Source organism: Bipolaris oryzae, assembly GCF_000523455.1.
Source record: "Bipolaris oryzae ATCC 44560 unplaced genomic scaffold scaffold_165, whole genome shotgun sequence".
NCBI classification, from domain to species: Eukaryota; Fungi; Ascomycota; class Dothideomycetes; order Pleosporales; family Pleosporaceae; genus Bipolaris; species Bipolaris oryzae.
This window is the reverse complement of record NW_006911441.1, coordinates 38,955-58,151: the sequence shown is the minus strand read 5'-3', so window position 1 is coordinate 58,151 and position 19,197 is coordinate 38,955. Positions and strand designations below refer to the sequence as shown.

Sequence of the window (19,197 nt, the reverse complement as noted above, 5' to 3'; positions counted from 1 at the left end):
ACGATCATACGAGTACTCCACCAAAAAATCTCGCGATAATATCGTTTTGGTGGTGGTCAAAAGCTTCATTTTTTGGTGGGCACGCATTTTGGTGGGGTGTTGCATTGGCTGAACTGTTGCACGCACTGACCACACGCAGTAGCTGGCACCGAATGCCGCCGATTAACGTGAGTTACCATCACTAGTGTCGGATGCTTCCTTCGGCAACAACCACCTCTATGAGACTTATGCTTAAGGATGTCGTCAGTTGAACTGTTTGAAGTTTCCCTCGAGACGTTGACTGAACATTAAACAGAAGGTACGTTGGGCCCCAGTCAAACCTGCCAAAGAACTCCACGTATGCAGAACGAAATGCTGTACACCTTTGTACTGCCATGCTTCTTCTTTTACATCTTAGCATACGCTCAAAGTCTTAAGTTCAGCCTTCACCTGTTTGCAGATTGGCATTCAAACTTTACTTGAATAACAAATGGTGTCCAGGTTGAGCTACTTAACTCATACACAGTCAACGCATCAGCACTAAGCCATGTCTACGAAAGCGAACCCCTGCTAAGCGAGTTTCTTTTGGTCGCCCTCAAAAGAGGTCCCGGAATGCCCGCGGAACGCAGTATCTTGGTCGGAATGGCGGGCCTTGGAAAAGCGGGCCACAATCCTATTACGTTAAGGTGGTTCTACAAGAAAAGTACTCCAGTCAACCAGACTGTGGTACAGGCACCTTCTTGTAGCGCACACTGCATTTCTCTCGAACCAACGAAAATTCTCTTGTAAAACATGGGGCACGGATGATCTAGGGGAAGGCTACTATATAAGTAGCATACCATTGCAATCCTGGAGGATCCAAAATGCAAACCGTGTCAACAACACGTGGAAACTGTTGACAGCAGAGGATGCAAGTCGACAAAGTGCATCCCTGTGCTAGGCGTCCAGTATTCCCGGCAGATGTTTACTTATCCGGTCGTCCATGGCGTTCTAGACGAAAGGCACCTTGATCCTTTGCCCAACGGTGGCGAACCGCTACGAGCTATTGTTGCACTACTGCTGTCAAACTGCATCGGACCAAGCAATTAATAAAGTATTGTCGATGGAAACAGCATGTCCCTCCGCTCCGGCATATTGGTGTTGGCGAGGGTGTATATATAAATGTTGAGAGCAGCAAGGAGATAATTACCAGGGATCCGTCCGTTCTTTGACTCCTCTCGGCCGTTCCTCTGTCCCAGCAGTTCTTGCCCAAGATGCTGGCAAAGTCTATTGCTCTCTCAGCAGTCTATGCGGCGGTGGCATCGGGACAGAATGCCCCAGCCGGAGTGTCCCTTTCACCCGCTGCAGAAACAGTCGATGTCCATGTCACACCTGCAAACCTATCACTCTTTGAGACAGAGAAAGTGCAATTGACCGACAATGTCATTGCAGCGATCAAAGAGCACGACGAATATACTGAATACGCTTCGCTTTTCGAATTCGAAGACAGCCTGAACCATAGATTGTCCGCACGCGCCCGCCGTGCCCGTGAAGCTCCTCGTTGCAAGACAATGCCAGGCGATGCCTTGTACCCAAACAAGGCTGAATGGAATTTGTTTGATTTCCTTCTCGGTGGCGCTTTGGAGAAGATCGTCCCCATCGGCTCGCCTTGCTACAGGCAATCACAGTACAACAACTACGATGCTGCGAGATGCGCTGAGCTCGTTAAGGATTGGAATGCCGAGGAAATCTAGTATGTGTATATCCAGTATCGTCACGAGGCGCAACTAACGTGCTTAGCTACCAGGACAATGGTGCGCTGATGAATCCGTTGTGGTATGGCATGACTTGCCCAATCCCAGCCTCCGGTGATTTCGCAAATGGTACCTGCACCCAGGGTGGCTACGCAGAGTATGCCGTCAAAGTCAGCAACGTTGCTCAGATCCAGCTGGCGATAAACCTCGCTCGCAATCGGAACCTCCGACTAGTTGTTCGCAATACCGGTCATGACTATAACGGCCGTTCGGTCGGGAAAGGTGCGCTCAGTATCTGGACTCATGGACTGAAGGAAATTAAGTATGTCAAGGACTATGCGAGCCCCACATACAAGGGGCCAATCTTTAAGCTCGGTGCTGGTGTTCAAGGATTCGAGCTGTATGAGGCCGCTGACAAGTATGGTGTGTCTGCCGTAGCTGGTATCTGTCCAACAGTTGGTGTCACCGGTGGTTATTCGGCCGGTGGTGGACATTCGCCGTTGATGCAGTTTTTCGGGCTTGGCTCTGATCAGGTTCTCGCGCTTGAAGTTGTACTGGCTAGTGGGCGCTTCGTTACTGCGACACCGGAGGTAAATAGCGATTTGTATTGGGCCCTGCTAGGTGGAGGCGGTGGCACCTTTGGCGTCGTTACGTCTGCTGTGGTCAAGGCTCATCGCAAGATCCCCGTAACCACATCTACCTGGACCATCGCGACATCCGAGACTGTTAGTGGTGACAAGTTTTGGGAAGCTTTTAGGTTTTACTTTGACAGCATGCCGGCTTACAACAGGGCCAAAACCTACTCTTTCTTTACGATCCTGTCGGTGGGGCCTGGCGCCTACATATGGTCTATGGGGCCTTTTTTCGCCACCGACAAAACTGTGGATGAGTACGAGGCGTTGATAAAGCCTTTCTACGAAACGTGCGCTTTGCTGGGCATTGAGGTGAAAGCAAATACAACTTACCACGACAGGTTCTACCCAGCTTACCAGGCCACGTTTGCCCCCCTTGACTGGGTCATCGGTGGTGCCGGAGGCATCGCGGCGAACCGTTTGGTACCATCCGATAATTGGAGGGATTCCAAGATACGCAATCAGACTGTTTCAACCATCCGCCGTGCCGTAGATAACGGAGCAGTAGTCAGTATGTACCATCAGCGCCCAGCCGAGCAGGAGAACAAGACGCTAAACTCTGCCAACCCCGCGTTCCGGAACGAAGAGAGCCAGATGGTCGTTATCACGCCGGTTGCGGACCAGACGCCTGCGGGATGGCAAGCGACCGTGGAGAAGATTACCAATACCGTGATGCCGCCGCTTCGAGATATTACGCCAAACGGCGGCGCGTATGGCAATGAAGCTGATATTGCAGAGCCCAACTGGCAGCAATCTTTCTGGGGCGCCAATTACCCGAGGCTCGTGCAGATCAAGAGGAAATACGACGCTGGCATGCTTTTCTATGTCCACCACGGGGTCGGCACTGAAGGATGGGCGATTGACGACGGAGGAATCATTGGCAAGGGCGTACAATCCACCAACGGCCCACTGTGTCGCGTATAGTTGGAGGATTGGGTGACTCGCGCCACGTTCCTGGAGGATGTGTAGTATATATGAGGGAGACTTGAGGGGGCCAGATCAGATGGTTGTGCCAGCAACGGCGCCTACATAGACGGGGCGGCTTGTGCAGACAAGGTCGGCTGGCCGCGGTGAAGAACGGGCGAGGGCGCGCTGAGTCGTGTACAAATGTGTCAGACCAAGAGGTGCGACACGGAAGGATAGTTTGCTGTGTGTTCGGCAGTTGTAGCAACGCTTGTGCAGAGTGTCAGGGGCGCGGCGAGACGGTCGGCGGCGGGAGGTTAATTGTAGTAGTAACGTCGTGCGGGCCCACACTGGCCACTCTCAGTTCCCTTCTCCTCTCTTTGCTTGGATCGATGGCGTGGTCAGATCTGAAGGGGCGTTGCGACAAGTCAGCGGAGGAACCGACCGTCCATTCCGCCCTTTTGCATTTGTCGACGAGCGCAGGTGAGGGCGACATGCGACAGTTATGCTGCAGACGCGGAGAGCGGCCGCGTCCCCGTCCCTGCAATCTCCACCCCCCATGGCCCATTTTCTAGAAGGTTGACGGGCCGAGGGAAAGTCGATGCGAAACGCATAGCCCTGCCCGTCGCAGGCCCGGGGCCTATCAGCACCCGCGACACGCAACGCCGGCTGCAGTCCTGTTACAGCCCTGGATGAAGCCCCAACTGTCGGAAGTCCGTGTCGTATCTGTCCCTTGTGATCACGACGGCGGCAGGTGTAGACGATTAGTCAAGCCATCTTGTCTGTCATCGCTACGCTCAGCGGGATGTAAAACAACCCGAGATCTCGTCCTCCGTCGTACCCTTCCCACTCACGCCTCCGTCTTATGATCATTGCCTCTTCATTCACCGCAATTGATCAAATCCATCCGGAAGTCCTGTCATCCGACGCGGAACGCTCTACAACTCCCAACCAGCATGTGCCCCTTCAGTAAGCTTGGCGACCCTCCTTCATCACGACTATGCTGAGAAAGAAAAGCTTCACTACCTTCTGGTGAAGGTCCAGCGCGCTTCTCACCCACGGCCGTAAAGGACTGGCAGCCCAGGAGGAAATCTGTCTCCAATGCCTGCGAGCGCTGCCGAAGGAGGAAGATCCGTTGCGACGGCGAGACTCCATGCGCAACGTGTAAACGCTTTGCAGTGCAGTGTATAAGAACGCAGAAACCTAAAGAGGTCGTGGCATCGTCAGTCTACCCCACACGTTCCCCCATAAAAAAACAAAGGAAGACGGATGCTGCCAGCGAACCAAATTACGTGATAATAAGCTGACCCTTGTCTTAAACAAAAAAGTGAACATCGAGAGGCTCTAGAAGGACGAATTCATCAACTTGAAGCCCAATTAGCCCGCCATGTCAACGCCCCCATGCACGGCATGGAGTCGATTGACCAAAACCTCATGGCCAGCACCCCAACCTCATTCGACTGGTCCGTCGGGGGCGGCAGCAGCACCGGATCCCACCTGAACCTCGACACCAGCATCCCCGCGACATTCACGGCCGACGACCTGGACCTGGGCGCCTTCTCCGCACGCAGCGGCAGCATGCCCTCAATCGCCATAGACGAATGTGAGCCTTTCCCCAACCTCTCCTCGCCGTCTTCACCAGTACCTTCATTATGGTTAGGTACCACGCGTGCCTCGTCTCCCGACTCCATGCCCTCGGGCCTGCCACCACCAACCAGCGCCAGCAGCCTCTCCAACTACACCACGCCCTCCTCCTACTCCGGCAAACTCCCAATAACAACAACCTCACCCTTACCATCCGGAGAAATGCACACGGCCCCCTCTTGGGAATTCATGGCACACCCTCACCTGCCCCCCTCCCAACTCCACCCTCCACCCTCCGCTCCCACATCCCGCCCCACTCACTCCCGCAAAACATCTACCTCCTCCCTCTCCGCCGGCTCAACCGATCAAACCATGTCCCCGATCCCTGAGATCGACGACGACCTCCTCCCTCTCGCCCCAGCCCCTCGTCTCCCACGCCAGGGCATCTTCGCCGCCCGCCGCGCCGAATCCCCCGGCCCGGCATCTTCACGCTCCAGCTACACAGATCGTAGCCGCGCCATCGCCACCACCCCCTTACCCTCACGTTTCGAAGCCGAAACCCTCACCAGCGAATTCATCCGCCACCTCGAGTCGCTCGACTACAAAGCGTACTCGCTCTCCCCGCACCTATTCGCGCGCTTCTGCGAGGCCGTGTACCCAAATGCCCAGCCCTCGTCTGCCGTCGAGCTTTCCGTCAGCATGGCCATGGCGCGGTTCCACGTCTTTCTCGCCATGGCGGTTGCAATGAAAGTCCGCATTAGGGATGCGCCCGAGCAGACGAATGCCTTGCTCGAGACGTGCTATGAACTTGCCATGCAGCAGACGGCGTCGTCGACGTTCTGGCAGGAGGCCGGTGCCATGGAGGCGGCGCAGTTGCTTGCGCTTTTTGCGGCGTTGAGGAAAGGTGGAGGCGAGGAGGTGGGGTTGAGACATTCCTTTTCGTGGTAAGAATCCTCGTTTCCATCTTTCTTGTTGTTGCCGTTGTTGTTTTTTTCATGTTGGATCGAACGTGTTTGTGTTTGTGTTTGTGGTGTTTATATCATGCATATCTCTTTCTTGATCATCCTTTTCTTTTTCTTTCGGGTTTACAAGGCAGACGAACGTATATTCCCCCCCCCCCCAGTCTTTCTCTTTTCCAAGCAAGGGGCGGATCCTTGATCTTTTCTTTTTTTTTCTTTCAACAAAAACTTTGCAAAACAAACAAATATCCATGTATATATATATGTGTATGCGTAGGGCAGCATTTTGCTCTGTAGCGAGCAGACAAAAGATGAAATCATGACATTTAGAGTATATGTATATATATACAGCTTTGATAAGATGGTGATTCTTGTTTCTCTTGAAAAAATAGTCAGACGTCAATCACATGCATGCGAGCTTAGTAATAGACAACTCACCAACATCCGCATTAACCATACCTATGAGAACAAGAAAAAATAATCATGAATTAACATATATGCAAAACACGCAACTAGTTTTCCAAGGGTATGTAACTATCCACCTCAGGCGCACCAAACAAAATCTCGAAAAAAAAAGGTCAAAAAGTCAAAAATCACTTTACACATCTTTCCTTCCCTCTTCCCATCCCCATATTACTCCTTCCCCCCCTCAAACACCTACACTTCAACTCTACCAATGCCTCCCCTTCGTCTTCATAGCCTCACTAACCACCAACCCGGGAATCGTAAACCCATACCCATCCGTCCGCCCCTCTCGATCCTTATTGCTAATCTCTACTCTAAGCGTGACATCAAGCCCATACGGTCCGCACAGGCCCGAAGGCTGGACTCCATTCGCCGCGGGGTGCTGCGTGCCTGCTCCATGCTCACCGAGATGGAAGGGGTGGCGCATATTGTCTTTTGCGCCGGGGGCTTCACTCATGGTGGATTTTGCATCGCCGTTTGTGTGGACGGAGGGTGTGGCGCCGGGTTGAGGACCTGGTGCGGAAAGCGTAGTGGCGGGCGGGATGCTGGATTCGCAGATGATAGCGTAGTTGCGCGATGGCATTGTGGCGTGGTTTGAGTCGGAGGTTTTAGATTCGGGTTTGATGCCATTGGAGTCGGTGGTGCCGTTTGTGCCGTTTGTACCATTGGCGACGACGCCGTCGGGGAGGGCGGGGTCGCGGTCAAAGATTTCGAGGAGGGTCTCGTCGGTTTCTTTGTCGAGGTGGTGGATTTTGTTACGTTTGGCGAGGAGGTTGGCGACGGCTTGGGGTGGGGGCTTGTTGGTGATGGCCGAACTGATGATGTTGGGCATGTAGCGCCAGTCCTCTTCCGCGCGGAGGCCTTGTTTGGCGTTGGAGTAGAAGCGGCCAATGGCTCCGAGATGGACGTCTCCTCCGAGAATAGTGACTCGGGCAGAGAACTTTTGGGAAAAGGCCTGCAACTTGTGCATGAGCTGTCTGCGCTCCTCCTTGTGCTGGCGGGCAGTGTAATGGTCGTCAAGATCGTCAAGCAAATCAACCTTGCCGTCAAACTGGTTGAAGAAACCACCAGCAAAGCCAAAGCGCTTGTTCAAAAACTTGATAGGCGCAATCAAAGGCGATTGCAGAATATTCTCAAGCCAGATCAAACGGGGATATGCGATAGGAACACCGAGCAGCAAAATCATGTGCTTGAGTTCTGGGTTGGCAGTAAACTCCGCATCCAAACGATCAAACAGCAGCTTGTACGTCTCCGGGTAGTTGACCTGGTGTCTTGTGCGCTCCGTTCGGGCATCGATACCAGCAAAGGCGATTCGTGCACCTAGCTGGCAGTAAATGTTGCGGCTCCGTTCCTCGACATACGGGCCAGGCTTAGAACCAATAATGTACGATGGGTCACCTTCGTCGTTGGTCATTACAAACGTGTCCTGGACTTGGGCTTCATCTACTGGCGTCGTCTTCTCTCCTTGAGCATGTACGGCCGTCGTCTGGGGAGCATCCGTGGTATAAGTACTTGGCGGAGGAGCAAGATGGTGCTGGAACAAAAGATAGTACTTGTGTGCGACTCCTCCGATACCGCGGAAAACAGAGCAGTTCATAAAGTGATCGGTGTAGGAACCGAATCCATCAATGATGTCGTGATCGTCCCAGATGTTGACCTGAGGAATCTGGCTGTTGGCAGTGGAAAAGGGGGCCGTGCCGTACCACCGGACATAGTTGTTGTAATAGTACTCGTCACACTCGTCACGCATCTGCCTGTCAAAGGGAAACTCGCGTCGCTTGTGGGGGTTGGAGATGTCAGTCCATGGCTTAAGTGGACCATCTACTCGCACTCCATCATTGTAGATCTGGTCACCACCACCAATCATGACATGGAAAGGTCGCTGGTCGTGCATGCGCAGGACATCATGCCAAAGCACAGGTCCCTGCCAAACATCCAAGTCTGTTCCAACACTAAAGCCATTGCAAGAGTGGAACATGATGCGCATAGACTGAGAGATGGAGGGAATCACAAATCTCGTCGGCTTCTCCTCCTTTCTGCCCTCGACGTACTTGAGGCTCTGGATCTCGTAGTTCCATCTTGACTCAAACGGCTGCATGGGCGCCTCGATGAGAAAGCGCCAAAACGCCTTTTTGGAGTCTTCATACAGCTTCTGGCCGTGAAACACCCTCTCCGCAACGCTGAACCTCACATCGCCAAGCGACCTTTCTACAGCACCAGCAGGTGACAGCGTAAGCTGCGGGCTTGGGTGTACTCCGTTTGCATCCTGCTGCCCCGGCTTAGTCACAACCAGCACACTGCCGTGCCATATGGGCTGTCCTGACTGCTGATTGCTGGTGCGCCTATAGTTCAGCAGCGGCCCCAGCACAACATCCAGCGAATCCGAGGTGCTGACAACTTGAGGACCTTGGCCAATGCCTTGAACACCACTAGGATCGGTATGCGGTTGGACGTCTGCGGACGCCGTGAAAACAGGTTGCTGGTACTCGGTCGCCATGGTGCAAATCCGGTCGCGATTAAGGGCTCGTAATAGTAGTAGTAGTAGTCGTATACAAGGCGAGACAAATGCTCACGCTAGGCGCGTCGTAAACAAGAAAGATGACGTTACACTTGGAGGCTTCCAGTCAGCAAGAGGGGCTCAATTCAGGTCTGGCGCAAACTCACAATTACGATAGCGCTGAGAGACTCTAGTAAGCCGCAAACGCTCTGGCACAGATGGGGTAATGCGCGCGACACAGGGGAACTATCACGGAAAGCCCTGCGCAGTAGAGAGTCCAATTGAGTTCGGGGGGGAGGGGGCGTCTCCTCTTAGCAAAACAATACTAGTAGTAGATAAACAAAAGGGCAAGTATTGTATGGCGTGACAGAGTTTAAACACGCGTGTGTATAAACGAGGAGGGAGGAAGAGAGAGAGGGAGAGAGAGAGAGGCTGGGGGGGGCCCAAAAAAGGATACAAGCCTCAAGGACTCGAAAGACCAGAAAGCTGTGTTGTGCCAGTGATTGAGAATGGGCCACAGCAGGACGGACGACGGGTCAGGGATGCACACTTGCCGCTAGCCGGGGGTGTGTGTGTGTGTGTGTGTGTGTGTGTGTGAAAGTCCTGGTTCGAGCTGAGCCACAAAAAGGTGAATAAGGGTGTGGTGCCTGCAACCGCAAACCGCGATGAATCGCACACGCGCGCGCGCACTTTCAGTGGGTCTTTGCTTTCAAGATATAGTATATATATACACGCTACATTAAGTACATGAAGATATCCCAAGGACGAAAGGAAGAAAAGGGTCAGAAACATTGCCGTGCTCATCCGGATGCACACACACACACACATATACCCTTGTCCTGTTCGACTCCTCACTCTCTCGCTGTAAAGTAGACAATCGGGAAAGCGCAAAAAGTCCAAGTAGTTCGCGCGAGGCTGACATCGATGAGCTCATGACCTGGGTTGCCCCAAAGCAAGCTTCGAGGGTGCACGCTAGGAAACTAGCCACCACCTTTCACGCAAGTGCTTGTGCTCAGTGCTCCCTCCTACCCATGCATGCATGGCGCTACTATCCAAATGACGCAGCTTGAGTGGCTGTGTCTTGTGGCTGGCAGATCCACTTGTAATCTCCTGTCAGCCACCCTTGCTGCAGGGAGAATTACTTATACGCACAAAATACGCCCCATGTCGTATTTGCTATACCCTACATGTTCAAGTCGGTATACATGCTCGTGTTTGGGGTGAAGTAGTGATCATCCAATGCTTGCGTGAACTGTTTCGTCAGCCACACACGGATGCCATTTTGCACGGTTCAACTGCTGCTGGGCCGGATCGACACATTTGAAGCCATGATCTGCTTGATCAAACACGTTTACTATACGTCTATCATATCTGGATATCCTCACGCCTCCTTCTCTTCCTCATCATCCACGGGCAACACCTCATCCCTCCTCAATCCCATTTCCTCCCCTACCCGCCTCACCACCTCCTGAATAGCCTTGCACGCTGGACTATCCGGGTACGCCGTCAAAAAGCTCTCTCCAAAATCACACGCCATGCCAATCCTCGGATCTAAGGGCACCGCCCCCAAGTACGGAATCCCCTCATCTTTCGCCAACCGCTCCGCGCCGCCCGTGCTCGCCCTGAAAATCTGACTTTCATGCTTACACCCAGGACACACAAACCCGCTCATATTCTCCACAATACCCAGCACGCGTATGCCCGCCTTGCGACAGAAATCAATCTCCTTGCGCACATCCAGCAGCGCAACTTCTTGAGGCGTAGACACGAGCACCGCACCATCGACCCCCGAGGCTTTCAGAAATGAATTCACCGAAAGATGCTCATCAGACGTGCCAGGGGGCGTATCAACGATGAGGAAATCCAGCTCCCCCCACGTAACATCCATCAGAAACTTCTTAATGAGCCCATTCTTCTTTGCGCCTCGCCAGATAACTGCGTCGTCGCGGTTCGGCAGCATAAACTGGACGCTCATGACACCCAGGTTTTCGCTGACCCAGACGGGCTCCCAGCCTTCGCCGCTAACGTGTATTGTTTCTTCTTCTACGCCCATCATCTTGGGTATGCTGGGGCCGCAAATGTCTGTGTCCATGAGGCCGACTGTGGATTGAGGGTTCGAGGCGAAACCGTGGGAGAGCATGGTGCTAAAGGTCGATTTTCCTACTCCGCCTTTGCCAGAGAGTACTAGGATCTTGTGTTTGACAGAGCCAAGTCGTGCTGTGATGAGGGGAATGTCCGGATCAGGGCCTTTGGGTGCGGAGGCGCATATCGCTTGATTAGGACATCCTGCGCAGGAGTCTGCTTTACCAGCTGTGGCAGATTCTGGTCCAGGGCAATGTTCTGTGAGCCATGTGTTAGTCGTGTGCTCTTCTGAGTCGCCTGCGGTGGCGGGGCAAACCTACCCGGCTCAGGCGCAACCAGCTGGGGCGCTGCTTTCAGAGGCGCTTCAAAGTCCACTTGCACAGGCTCTTCCAGTGACGGCGCCATTGTAGTTGTAGGGCTTGCGTGCAGGTAAAGTCTACATTGTTGCGTGCTCGACAAACATCCTCGACACGCTTGATAATCAACCTCCGCGTCGCCGCTGCTAGCTGCTAGTCTTGGCATTCTTGCCCCACCCTCTTTCCGACTTTCGGCACCAATGACTACAACACCATAACTAACGAATCATATCCATGTCAATCACGTTTTCTTTTGCCATGAGAAAATATCTTGATCACTGTAGTATAACATCTATTCGTGCTAACTATGCTCATCTAATTCTTCTTGTCATCGTCTGAATCCAGTCTTTCGAACAAGTCCAAAGTCCTTCTCATCACGAATCCACCCCTTACTGGAGTTTGACCATCACGTATGGTATTTCGACATCCTCCTCCTTCTGGTCCTCGGCCGTTATCTCAAAGATGACGTTCTTCTGATGGTCGGGGATCGGCTTCTTGCTGACGTGCTCTACCAGCTTGCTCATCCTATTCATAATATTAGTATTTGATATCCAAAAAAAAAGAGATACAAGCAACTTACTTCAGAGGCATACGGTCCTTCAGCTTCGAAGGAGGGTAGAATGATGCGTACAGCAAGCTGACGCCCGAACTGATCATCTGAATTGACAAGCCCTTCTTCTCAAAGTGGTCAACAAACTCCTTTAGCGTGATGTCATCCACCTCAAAGCGGTCCCACAGCTTGTCAATCGTCACTTCACCATCGTGACCTTGGTATGTTCCCTTGGGGCTTGCTATTGGCTCACTGAAGCCAAAGAAAGGCAGCGCCAGGTTGATGAAGCCGTTCTTGTATTGCTCAATGTCCTTCTTGCCGTCAATGATCTTGTAAAGCTCAAGATTAACAAGACCAGTCACGAGTGCTGTGGTCGTGGCAATGGCAGGAATAATCTTGCCAGCAATGAACTTGGTCTTGTGGCGGTCCGCCTGCTCAATCTTGTAATTCTCTGCACGGAGATTGCTAGCAGCGGTGATGAAGTCAATGTGATGGTTGGTATCATCATCCTTCTCAAACTCAACAGGTTCAAGCCTAAATCCAGCCAGAGACTTGGGATCCGGAAGTTGGCCGATGATCTTGTTGAGAACATCGTTGTCGTCACCACCGGCCTGGTTGGCATTTGGATCCGGCTCCTTCTCATCCGCCTGAATCTTCACAGTAGGGTCGGGCTGGAAGTCGGGAACGATCATATCGTTCAGTACCTCCACGTAGTGCTCTCGAGACGCATTTGGCTTGATGCCATAGTTGAAGGCGTGCAGGGTGGCGGCGGCTTCAACGTAGGTGAAGTGAGTGGGGTTTGAGGGGTCGAACTTGGTTGGATCGGGCGCACGCTTTGGTCCTGACCAGAATGGCTGACCAGATCCAGTCTTGGAGTCTTTGGGGAAGTTGTAAAGCAACTGCGCAATCGCGTGGTTGTAGTTCTTCTCGAACTGGTGGCGCGCCCAGATGATGCAGTCATCAAAGGTCAGCGGCTTCTCAGTCACCAAGAAATCCCGGAGAGTCTCCAGGGTCTGCTTCTCGTTTCCAGATTGCTTCAATGAAGCACCGAGATAATCGGGCTGCGTCAAATACAGGTTGACAATCTCGGGCCCCTTGACAAACAGCGAATCGAACGATTCTCGAGCCCAAGCAATGGTATGCTCGATTCGGTTGGGGAAACTTCTCAATGTGCACATGGGGAATGACTTCTCCGGTGGGTCCTGAGATGAAGAGTAGGACTCGGTGATGAATGGTAGGACAACCTGCGTGTTGCCCTTGGTACCAAGAGTGCCGCTGTCGAGCAGAGGCTTGCGGAAGAAGACGCATCGTCGGTCGACATATGTGCGCGCTTCGACGTTGTCGAGCGCATTCGTCACGCCGTCTAGCGAATTCCAGAAATCTTCGTTGAAGATGTGCTCGGTTTCGGGACCGACCTTGTCTTGCAAAGTGACAATCTTTCCCTTGAGATCCGGGTTCATGACCTGTACTGCCTTTGCAGCAGCATCGCTCTTTAGCTTGCCGACATCTGCAGGTCGGAACAAGAACTGGCGGTTCAGGTTGCTCTTCTCGATCTGGTCGTTGTCGGTTACGGTAATCTTGCCCTCAGGACCAGTAGCTAGACCCATCATAGCCCAGTTCTTGAGCATTTCACAACCAATGGCACCCGCACCGACCAGGAACTGCTTGACATTGCTAAGCTTTTTCTGATATTCCTGACCCAGTACCGCAATCTGACCGTCATATCGTGAACCAATCGGAGCGCACTGCTCCTCCGAACGGGTTGTGGAGGTAGGGAGCGACTCCAACGAATCGAAGTAGAGGAATTGCACAATGGGATGGAACTTTCCAGACACAGACTTCAATACTTCCTGGGCAGCCATTCCACCGAAGAAGGCAGCTACAGGGCTGAGGTCACCGCGAGCTTGGTAACTAAGTTCCTTGATGAGCTTCTCGTCCAGCTCGACCTTCTCTTCGCCTTCGCCTGCAATCTCTTGTGCAATCTTGAACAGCTCCGTCGCATCAGCCTCGTGGTGAGGGCGCGGGAACTCGCCTTTGTGAAGTTTCGCAAACTTGTGGAGGGCTTGGATGCCAACGTGCAGTTGTTGTGGTCGGTCGAACTTCGCAAAGTCGGAAATGAGAAGTTCAGGCTTCTTCAGCTGCTTGCTGAACGGCTCAAAGTTGAGAATCTTGGGCATCTTGACCTGGATGAACTGGCCTCCCCTCTTGTACTCTCCCAGCCCTGATACATCGCCAATCGAAAAGGTATACGGCCCCTTGACCTCAATCTTGCGAGGCGCGCAACCGTTCAGAGCCTCCATTCCCTCAACCTCGGAAAAGGTGACCCAATCGCCATCTTCAAGACCATGCCTTGTCTCATCCAATGCCGATACAATGCCCTCCTCGTCAATGCCAGCAATGATGCCATTGGTAACATTCTCGCCAGTGGGGTCGCCGACAGTGAAGTTCTTTCCGAAGTCGGTGAAGATGGTACCGAACAGACCAAATGTATCCGTAATCACAATGTAGATGCCGTTATCATGGCAGTAGTCGGCGATCTTGATCTGGTCATCTAGCGGAGTGTCGGTAAGCACTACGACCTGGAACTGCTTCAACTGCGATAGATCTGACGTCAGATCTTTCCCGCTGAACTCCTGCACGGGTGTGTATGGGTTGAGTTCGGAAACGCGGGGCACGGTGACGGAGGCGCGCGGCTTTCCTACGTCGTCGGGGGTAAGGAAGAATTGTGAGGATAGATCGGCGAGAGCGGCGGGCTTGGGGTCGTAAAGCGTCAATGATTTGACTCCGGCAAGAGCAATGTTCTTCGCAATCTCTACACCAAGGCCTCGCAGACCAGCGACAAGGACATTGGACGAGCCCATGCGCTTCATGGCCTCGTGGCCCAGCACGTACAGCTGTCTGCTGTATAGGGACTCATCGATGTCGCCATTGTTTCCAGAGGCTTCCTTGAGCTGCTCGACGGCAGTGGCGGGACTATCGACCTGCATCTTTTCCTGCTCGTTGTTAGGTTTCGATCAAGCGTGTTTCGAAGTGACGAAGCCGACAGCAGTTGTAGACGTGCCGGGTGTCCTGGTTCGAGGACGCAGGGGAGCTTACTGTCATAGCCTTTTCTTTCTTGCTGGGACGAGCGTCCTCGTCGTTCTGTTGCCTCTTCCCCAGTTTGCCGACTGTTGAGAAGCTTAGCAGCTGTCCGGTGTGGCAATCGCGGGCACCTTGACTATCGCGGGGTAGCAAGCTAAGTGATGTTTCTGGTTGCGGGACGCGGACAAACTAGATCAACTGGTTTGTCTTGTTGTTGAGTAGAATGGTGTAAACAGGAGGAAAGGTATCTGCCGGAGAAGCAACAGGCTGCAGTAGTTATTACGTGAGTACTTGTCACATCGAGAGAGTAAGAGCTCCACATTAGCGCCATCCCACTTTGGTCTTGGCACATGCAATCATCAATCAGCCTGGTTTGCAATTCTAGCTTACATACTCTCGTAGTCGCGCCATTTGCAATTAGCTTTTTCCGCCACTGTATTGTTCTTTTTTTTTTCAAATCAGTAGAGTCATACAGCTGGAACATGCTCCAAGATTCACCAAGGCCATAATCACGTCATCAGAATGAGTTTGTGAAGGAATTGTTTTTCATAGTTACACCCCCTAATCGAGGGCTCATGTTTTCGTTCAATCCATGTACGTATCTTCCGTATCCATAATCTCATATTCCTTGCGTCTCATCCATGCGCATACTTCATTAAGCGGTTCAACGCCCATCTTCTCCATCGTCGTGTAACTGGAAAAAAAGAAAAAGAAAAACCGGAATAAAAAAACATAACTCATCGCTATCGCAGCGTAGTAAAAGCTTGTACGCTAAAACGCCTTTGCTCCCAAAATAAACGCCAGTCGGTAAGGCTCTATGCAGGCGAGCCTGATAACCCTCCTTTTCGTATCAAAAGATAAACCGGTAGCATGCTCATAAAACATTGCGTCTAGTAGCGGACTAGACGACGCGAAAGAAAGAAAAAACATGTGACTTTGTACAGCTCAAATATTCCTGCGGGAAACTTGAATAAGACGACGAGATTACCGCCTTGACGAGTGTCGTGTTCGGCGAGTGTGTCGGTCTGATGAGCTTGCGCTGCCTAGGTGGTTGTTAATATATTACTCGCGGATTAATTTGTAGACATGATTGGTCACTTACTTGTACTGGTGTAGTCGCTGTACATGTATGAAGTTCCGCTGACAGTCGTGCTCTTGTCGTCCGCCTTGTGGTCCTGGTGTCTCTTCAGACCCAGTGCAAGCGCCAGGCCACCAAGACCAGCAGCAATGCCGAGACCCTTCTTTGCGCCGCTGTGCTTCTCTGAGCCAGCGCGCGAGGGGCGAGCAGGACGACCTGCGCCGTACCAGCGTCCGCCAGCTGCGCCTCCGCTGTGGTGGTGCTCTTCGATGTAGGTTTCCTCGTGGCTGTGCTTGCGCTTCTTGCCGAAACCAAAGATGGCGAGAAGAGTGTCGAAGAGGGCGCGAGCGCAGCAGAAAAGACACAACAGAAGCAGGAGCAAAACGCCCAGAATGACACCAATGACGATACCGGCAATGGCGCCACCGCTAAGACCGTTGTCCTGACCCTCAGTGGGAACGAGGTCATTGCCAGCTGCGCCAGTGGGAATTGGGGTCTGGAAGGGAACCGTGGCGGTTGGGGTGCCAGTGTAGGTGACTATAACAACGCCTGAGCCAGTGGGCCGAAGAGGAGCGGAGGGTGAAATACCTCCAGAACTTCCACCAGCAATCAGAGCACATTGGCCGGCAGTGAGGCAGTAGAATCCCGAGTCGCAGCAGGTGGAACCGCATGGATTTTGCGAGTCTTTGCAAGTCTGTGTCGCAGTCGCAGGGACGTAAGTGCTGAAGACTGAAGTCTTTGTGAGGAGTCCGACAGTCTCAACATAAGTGGTGGTGTGGTACTCCCACACGCCTCCTGTTCCCTGTGGGCTTGCGTTGCCAGCGCCGCCGCATTGCGCCTGGTTCTGCGCATCGGTGTAGCAGGTCGAGCCTGAAGGGCAGCATAGCCAGCCGCCGTAACCGCAGGGAACTCCGTCGCAGGCTCGTTTTTCGATAGACTGGGACGAGTTGTGGTAATTTTCCAAGTCTTGAAAGTGGAGTGGGGGATAAGGCTTTGCGAGGGCAGCGGGAAGATATGCGAAAGCAGCCAGACCAAGCATGGCGGAAGGCATAGTGAAGAGGTGCATGGTAGCGATCGACTGTACCAAACGGCCGGCAAACGAGGCGGCGATTGGAGGGAATTGGAGGAGATGCGTCTGCAGAAAGAAGAAGAAGAAGAGCGACACGCTCCTGCTGGTGCTGCGGCGCGATAGTATACTCGCTGTGGGCTGTCGGGGCGGTGAATGCGTGGGTAGCTGCGGGGTCGGCCTGTTGGCTAGCGTGCTGTCCAGACCCGGACGACTAGGTGTGTGTGTGTGTGTGCGATGACTGGCTTCCTGCACGAGTGGATGGCCTGTCTCTTGCGAAAAAGAAACGAAAAGAAAGTCAGCAGTGGTTTTGAACAAAGCCAAAGTGCAGTGGTAGGGAGTATGTAATTGTGCAGGAGAAGGAAGCAGGTCGGGGCAAAGAAAAAGGTACACTTGGAATATGCGTGAGGTTGGGGAGCGTGCGGGTCGGTGGCTGGTACTGGGGAGGTTGGGGAGGCTACTGCCGCCCAGAATCGCAACACGGCCTGCGGTAAGTGTGTATGCGCTTGCGCGAATTCTTGCACACCGGCTGCTAGTCCTCTTTTGCGTATATACGAGTTCGCGTAATCGTTGCTGTCGTGTCAAAAAGTGGGCGTCTTGTTTGAGCATATGCACTCGACAGTGTGTTGTAGGTATACTTGGACCTTCGTGTACCGCATAGACGCTCAACCCCCTCCCCCCCGGTCACCTAGCAACCAGACCGCGGCATCGTGTCTCGAACCCGTCTGCGCACCTTTCCCAGCGCTTGTCTCCTACTACGCATACGTACTACCCAGTCCCCCTGCAAATGCATACATTTCTGTAAACGGCAGCTGGGCCTGAGTTGGGCCTCAGTAATATCTGCGTGCCTTGGCATCTGATATCATGACATTCTCGACGTGTTGCAGCCGGCGCAGGCCGGTGCCATGGTTTGCAGTGGTTTGCAGCCGTTTGCCCTACTAGTCACCAATCGTCTTTGCCCGTCATGTCGCCCTCTTCCGCATCATCCGCCGATTTGCACGTCACGATTCGAGAGCCTGTCCCTTAGCCCTGCTCCCCTGTCACAGCTGTCATCCATCTCGCCATCTCAGGCATCATGCTGTGCGTACTACAACCCACTTAATTCGACCATGGACCAAGTTTCCGGGTTCCTAACATCCACTTTCCATTTGCAAATACATACAGTATCTACATATGCAGCTGCTTTCCCCCATGAACCATGCATTCTCAACCCGGACACTAGCAAGCCACCGACACCATGATCTAACTCATCCGCTGCTTCCACTCCAGAGTATCCTAGGAGAAGAATTTCCCATGGACTTGCTTTGATTTTGCAAAGTACACCTTTTGCATCTTGGGGGAGCGCCTTACTTCTTCGTCCCGGAGCCGGTGCCGACATCGTTCTCCTGCCTCGTCAAGATCTTCTTAGGGCCCCAAACCCCCGCCCTACCGCCCATGTCAACACTGACTGTCTTCGAACCCATCATCTCCCCACCGTCGCCGTTGCCACTGCTGTTTTCCTTTGTGTTCTTGGGCCCAGTAGCCATCTTTGCAACTGACAACGAGTTCAAGAGTCTTGTAGGACTGCCCATGGTGCCACTCCCACCAGCATTCCTTTTACCCTTGAACTTTTTGCCTCCCAAAGTCTCGATCCACGGACCGCCCTCTTTCTTAGCTCTGATTTCGTCTTCCTCTTTCTCTTGCTTCGCTCGCTGCTCTGCCTCTCGTTCTCTAGTAGCCTTCTCGCGAGCCTCACGTCGAACACGCTCCTCTTTTGCCCTCATCTCGGCAGCTACCTTCTCCTTGACTGCATTCTCGCGGGCCTGGCGGGCCTTGGCGATGGCCTCTTGGTCAGAACGAACTTGAGCTTCGATTTCGGCACGTGCTTCGGCTTTGATGCAGAAGTAGCATGGGAAGTGTGACGGACGGCACTGCTCGTCGTCCTTGATGTCAAGACAGACATTGTTGGAGAGGAGTCCTGGACGGCACATCTCGATATAAGGACGATCTGAAAGATGACCGCACGTATGCATCTTCTTCCAGTAGAGACACATGTTGGTAAAGGGGTTGGGGGGATCGTTAGTGAGCTGTTGTAGCAAGTGTTCGATCGAAAGCTGACGGTATCAACGCGAATTTGTATAGCAGTGGGTGGTCAAGATGTCAGAGCAAGACGGCATCTTGAGTGTCGCCGCTTCGAGGTTGGGTAAGTGAAGGTGGAGGAGGTCAGGACGCGCTTTCCTCAAAGCTGAGTGA

The 19,197-nt window shown here is 53.0% G+C and overlaps 7 protein-coding genes across 7 annotated transcripts; 2 read left to right on the top strand and 5 right to left on the bottom strand.

Annotated features, from left to right (window-relative positions):
* Positions 1–1,232: 1,232 nt before the first annotated feature.
* On the top strand, positions 1,233–3,268 carry COCMIDRAFT_105059 (uncharacterized protein; the record flags this gene model as incomplete). The annotated part of the gene is made up of 2 exons (XM_007693446.1): positions 1,233–1,711; positions 1,759–3,268. The coding sequence occupies 2 exons, from the start codon at positions 1,233–1,235 to the stop codon at positions 3,266–3,268; spliced, it is 1,989 nt and encodes a 662-aa protein (XP_007691636.1).
* A 1,380-nt stretch (positions 3,269–4,648) lies between these two features.
* COCMIDRAFT_105035 (uncharacterized protein) lies at positions 4,649–5,779 on the top strand (the record flags this gene model as incomplete). The annotated part of the gene is made up of 1 exon (XM_007693445.1): positions 4,649–5,779. One exon carries the CDS (start codon positions 4,649–4,651, stop codon positions 5,777–5,779), a length of 1,131 nt encoding a protein of 376 aa, XP_007691635.1.
* A 681-nt stretch (positions 5,780–6,460) lies between these two features.
* Positions 6,461–8,752, bottom strand: COCMIDRAFT_8492 (uncharacterized protein; the record flags this gene model as incomplete). Its single annotated transcript, XM_007693429.1, has 1 exon — positions 6,461–8,752. One exon carries the CDS (start codon positions 8,750–8,752, stop codon positions 6,461–6,463), a length of 2,292 nt encoding a protein of 763 aa, XP_007691619.1.
* A 1,381-nt stretch (positions 8,753–10,133) lies between these two features.
* Positions 10,134–11,239, bottom strand: COCMIDRAFT_105038 (uncharacterized protein; the record flags this gene model as incomplete). Its single annotated transcript, XM_007693444.1, has 2 exons — positions 10,134–11,092; positions 11,155–11,239. The coding sequence occupies 2 exons, from the start codon at positions 11,237–11,239 to the stop codon at positions 10,134–10,136; spliced, it is 1,044 nt and encodes a 347-aa protein (XP_007691634.1).
* A 340-nt stretch (positions 11,240–11,579) lies between these two features.
* COCMIDRAFT_105060 (uncharacterized protein) lies at positions 11,580–14,727 on the bottom strand (the record flags this gene model as incomplete). Its single annotated transcript, XM_007693443.1, has 2 exons — positions 11,580–11,715; positions 11,771–14,727. 2 exons carry the CDS (start codon positions 14,725–14,727, stop codon positions 11,580–11,582), a joined length of 3,093 nt encoding a protein of 1,030 aa, XP_007691633.1.
* Positions 14,728–15,805: 1,078 nt separating this feature from the next.
* Positions 15,806–16,965, bottom strand: COCMIDRAFT_105090 (uncharacterized protein; the record flags this gene model as incomplete). The annotated part of the gene is made up of 2 exons (XM_007693442.1): positions 15,806–15,864; positions 15,924–16,965. The coding sequence occupies 2 exons, from the start codon at positions 16,963–16,965 to the stop codon at positions 15,806–15,808; spliced, it is 1,101 nt and encodes a 366-aa protein (XP_007691632.1).
* Positions 16,966–18,311: 1,346 nt separating this feature from the next.
* On the bottom strand, positions 18,312–18,998 carry COCMIDRAFT_8489 (uncharacterized protein; the record flags this gene model as incomplete). Its single annotated transcript, XM_007693428.1, has 1 exon — positions 18,312–18,998. One exon carries the CDS (start codon positions 18,996–18,998, stop codon positions 18,312–18,314), a length of 687 nt encoding a protein of 228 aa, XP_007691618.1.
* Positions 18,999–19,197: the final 199 nt, after the last annotated feature.